This window comes from Lactuca serriola, chromosome 5 (genome assembly GCF_051521515.1).
Source record: "Lactuca serriola cultivar US96UC23 chromosome 5, Lser_US96UC23_V15, whole genome shotgun sequence".
Taxonomy (NCBI): domain Eukaryota; kingdom Viridiplantae; phylum Streptophyta; class Magnoliopsida; order Asterales; family Asteraceae; genus Lactuca; species Lactuca serriola.
Window position 1 is genome coordinate 193,933,387 of NC_136412.1, and position 4,634 is coordinate 193,938,020.

Below are 4,634 nucleotides of genomic sequence, written 5' to 3' on the forward strand. Positions count from 1 at the left end.
CTTTCTCCATCTAATTTTCACGTCTACCCATTCAACAATTTTTCCTTTCTACATCTAATTTTGATCTTGTTGAAAACCCAAAGTTTCACCTCGGTGGCTAGATCTTGACTGTTACTCACAAAATCGCTAATTACCCTCTTTGTAATTAGTCTAGCTTCTAGCTGAATTCTTGCGTTAAAAAAACAATTTATTTTTTTTCGTAATTTTTTTTCCTTTATTATTATTATTAAAATATTTTAAACTTTTAGTAAAAAATATGTTTCCAAACAAATATAATAAAATGGAATAAAGAAGCAATTTCAATCTTCAATGCTTTGATAGAACACCCTTTTGAAATCATCCATGTGTCTCACTTGCAAACACAATGCTACAACCAGTGATCCACCTCCCTCTTCCCCTCGTAGAATTAAAAAGTCACCATCATCAGCATCATCGGTTCCTGGACCTGTAAATAACTCCTTCCCCCACCCGAAATCAACACCATACATCGGCAGTGTTAACCAGCTTACAACTCCCAGATTCGGGTTCCCATAAAACGGCCCTTCACCGTCCTCGGATCGTTGCAAATCTTGGAACTTTGATAAATCTTCTTGATTTTTCAAGAAATCAATCACTGAATTCACATACTCATCGTTAACCTTCTCGATCGAGTCCCTTATCTTATTTGAAACATACCCTAATGTCTCCGAAAGTAACTCACCAGAAGTCCCAGTGGCAATCACGTCTATAATGGCGTTTCCAAAGTACTTTTCCGGCAACGGCGGCTTCATTCTGCTTCGAACATCAATACATATGCCTACTGCAGTTGGCTGCTCAGGTTGTAGATTACGAGCCTTGCATGCTGTTCGCCATGCATGTGCAGTTACAACCTCGTACCGTGTAAACCCACGGTCCGTTTCAGTTTTCAGACTTTTGTTAGCTTTATTTCGTAGTTTTTCGACAAGCGTGTCAGTTAGTTTTAGCATTGCTACAGTGGTTTCCTTCGTACGTTCATTTACATTACTTGATTGACCTAAAAGAATCGGTGGAGGACGAAACTGTACATGTTGTTCGATGCTTGAATATGTGGTCGGAGGCTCACCAGCGTGCAAACATTTTCTATCGAGATGAGGTGGTGAATCCAGCGGCTCACCACGACAGAGTCTAGCCCATTCAGACAGAAAATGAAGAGCGCTTTGTCCATCAACAACAACATGTGATATACAAAACCCTAAAGACCAACCTCCACACATAAATTTTGTAGCTTGCAAAAGCAATAATGGGATTTCTTCAAGGGGTGTATGCCGATAATCTACGGAAGGAATAAGGTGGTGAAATATTGGAGATTGCACGAAATCATCTAAGTCAGCTAGTTTTACGTCGGAATAAGCTTCGATGAACTGAACACCTGCTGCATTGCAGTCCAGCTCCAGGCGACCACCGGCAATGGAAGAAAGCCGGCTGGCTAAAGGGTAAAAATGAACAAGTGTGGTGGTGAGGGAAGCTTTTAGGGTTTGTAGGACAGTGTCCCAGTCCTGAGAGGGTTTTGTGTAGAAATAAATGGTAAGAACATGTGTGTTCATGCCAGTCTGGTCTAGTTCGGATAGTGGAAGCCTACCGGTCCAAGTTGGTTCGGCCGGTTTGATTAATGAAGAAGATTTCATGGTGACTCTCATTTTGGTTGAAGAAAGAAAGTTTGAATGTCTTGTGGTACTTATAACGAAAGTGGTCATTAGAATGGTGTGAGACTTGAGTTACGGCAGAAAGAAAGGTTTGATGTTTGATTGCTCATGTTCATGATTAGAGGCAGTTTATTACTGTCGTCGCATTGTTGTTGTATAAAATCTAAAAACAATACATAGTTTAACAAAGAGAATAATCATAACAATAAAATATTCTAAAATACTAATTATAAAGTAACATATGCATTATTATGATTATTTCATTTTTCATATAATTTTGTTAATTTTTCTTTTTACAATACATTATATTATAAAAGTTCAATAAAATATATCATTTCTAAAATAATATATACTTGTTAATCAATTTATATTAAAAGAGTTTACATTTTCTCTTAAAACAATTCAGTGCTCGTTGAACTTTATCTATTAAATGTCAGATGAGACATTCTCCTATGAGCTAAAACAATAGTGCTTTCTTTTAAAAAACTAAACACTTTTAAAATCATTGTTGCAAATTCGGTCCCAAAAACTCAAATAAGCAATTTTAAGTTTAAAAGTTTATCTCTGATCAATTACATTATAATTAGATCATTAGCGGCGACAAAAGTCGCCAGTAATAACTCAAGTTGTCGCCGGTAATAATAATAGCTGCAACCTGTCGTCGGTAATAAGTCGCCACTATTACTTCGTCGCTATTGATAAACTTGTCGCCGCTAATGATAGATGTCGCCACTACTGACCATGTCGACGATAATGAGGTGTGTCGCCACTAATGACTATGTCGCCGGTAATAAGTCTGTCGCCGGTAATTACAATTTTCATTTTTTTATATTTTTTTTTTTGTAATTAACGATTTTGGTTGCCGATAATAATGTACTCGGTAATTACATAACAACATTCGATTAAATATCAAAAATAATAGTGTTGGCGCTAATTACAAAACAAACATCCGATTATAATTAATTAAATATCAAAAGTCATAATATCCGATTAAATATAAAATGTAATAATGTCGCCCGATATTAGTGTCGCCGGTAATTACAAAAAACAACCAAAGTTTTAGAATTTACCAAGTAGCAAAACGTATGCAAATAAAACTCATCCTGGCCTACATACCATCATCTTCGTTCCCATTGTTTCCTCGATTATTTTGGGATTGAAAAAACGAATACAGCTCATCCCTACATGCCGAGTCATTTAGCATTGCACGAAGATTTTCCAACTACATAATTAATAACAACATATATAAACTTATAAGTTAAATAATCACCACAAAACCAAAATTACCAAAGTACGTTGTTATTTTTTGTACTTGGGACAAAAACCTAATTACCAAACTTTTTAGCAAATAATCACCACAAAACCAAAATTACCAAATCAACATACATTTTACGATGCTAAAGTAGATTGCTATTTTTAAACTAAGACAAAAAACCAAAGTACCTGTGATGGTTGCGAAGGCTGTGGAATCGGCGGGAGAGCAGATGGTTTAAGGCCAATGCCTCTAATATGGTCACGTCACTCTCCTAATGCTTTCTCAAATGCATCTCTTTCTTGAGCGGGTGTTAACTCACTTTCACCTTGAGTTTGTTCTAACAACTCTTCAACTAACCGATTCTGTAACTCCTAAAAGTGAGTAACATTTAAGTATAAATAAACATTTAATTATATGATAAAATTATAATTAAATACTTACATATTGTTGTTCCACCTCAGCAGTAACAAATATATCATTCTTATCGGTATGAGCTTTGCGAAACGTTTCCACTCTCTTCAGGTTCTGTTTAACTTTAAAAATTAGATTATATTTTAAATAAATAATTACATGTATCGTACATTACCTTCTTATAGCAAGTACTGCTATACGAGCTCGACCCCCCATGATTCACATTTGTTTGCATTTCACGAATTTTTTTTTGTTCCTTTCAGAAGTAATTCTGTGTTCGTCTGTTTGGAAATAGTAAACTGCTTTCTTCTAGTTTTCAACTTCCATACCCTTTGGAGGGTTGGCTAATGCTCCCGGTATATCTTCATACCCTTCGACTGATATAAAATATTCTTTTGCGTCAACTTTACGTTCTCGATAACCTTTTAACAAAGCTGCTTGAAAACTCTCTGTCAACATGTTAGCTTGTACATCTCAGTACATCTGATCCAAATCAAACTTTGTCTACAAAAAAAAGTTAACCAAGTAAAAAACAATTATAGTTAACCATATAAAATAGGTTTTAGGTCATTTTTGATCACTTAACTTTTGGTTTTGTGCTCATTTGGTCACTTAACTTTTTTTAAGTTTCAAAAGGTCATCAAACTATTGCATTTGTGCTCATTTAGTCACTTAACTTTTGGTTTGGTCACATTTAGTCACCTAACTTTTAAAATTGTGCTCATTTGGTCACTAAACTTTTATATTTTTTTAAAAGTTTGGTGACTAAATGAGCAAAATTTTAAAAGTTAGGTGACTAAATGAGCACAAATCTAAAAGTTAAGAGACTAAATGTGATCAAACCAAAAGTTAAGTGACTAAATGAGCACAAAATCAAAAGTTTGATGACCTTTTAAAACTTAAAAATAGTTAAGTGACCAAATAAGCACAAAACCAAAAGTTAAGTGACCAAAAATGACCTAAACCCTATAAAATATATTTAAATAAATAATTACCGCTAAATATTGTAATACAGTGTCCTGTATTGCAGGGGAAACTTTTTTCCAAGTCCATTTATCAAAAGGGACCATGTGCCACATTGTTTTTCCATCTTCTCGGGAAAACATGTCTTTCGGCTCTCCTACGGGATCAAATGTGATATCCCTATCATATTCCATGCTAATCAGTTTGCCCTGGTTCCGTAAGATCGTTTTTTCAAGCTTTATATTTTTCGCTTTGCCTCGAACTTTCCTTCGTGTAGGTTGCTCAACTACAAATGTAATTAAAAATTATTAGAAACGGTATTTAATTTATAATAACTGAACAAA

At 34.8% G+C, this 4,634-nt stretch overlaps 1 protein-coding gene across 1 annotated transcript; it reads right to left on the bottom strand.

Moving 5' to 3' along the window:
- Positions 1-299: 299 nt before the first annotated feature.
- LOC145051391 (spermidine hydroxycinnamoyl transferase-like) lies at positions 300-1,655 on the bottom strand. The gene has a single exon (XM_078999398.1). The coding sequence runs from the start codon at positions 1,653-1,655 to the stop codon at positions 300-302; it is 1,356 nt and encodes a 451-aa protein (XP_078855524.1).
- Between the last annotated feature and the right edge of the window lie 2,979 nt (positions 1,656-4,634).

What these genes read in the sequence shown, in the direction of transcription:
- LOC145051391 (XM_078999398.1), bottom strand. Translation starts at nt 1,655, where the DNA reads ATGAGAGTCACCATGAAATCTTCTTCATTAATCAAACCGGCCGAACCA.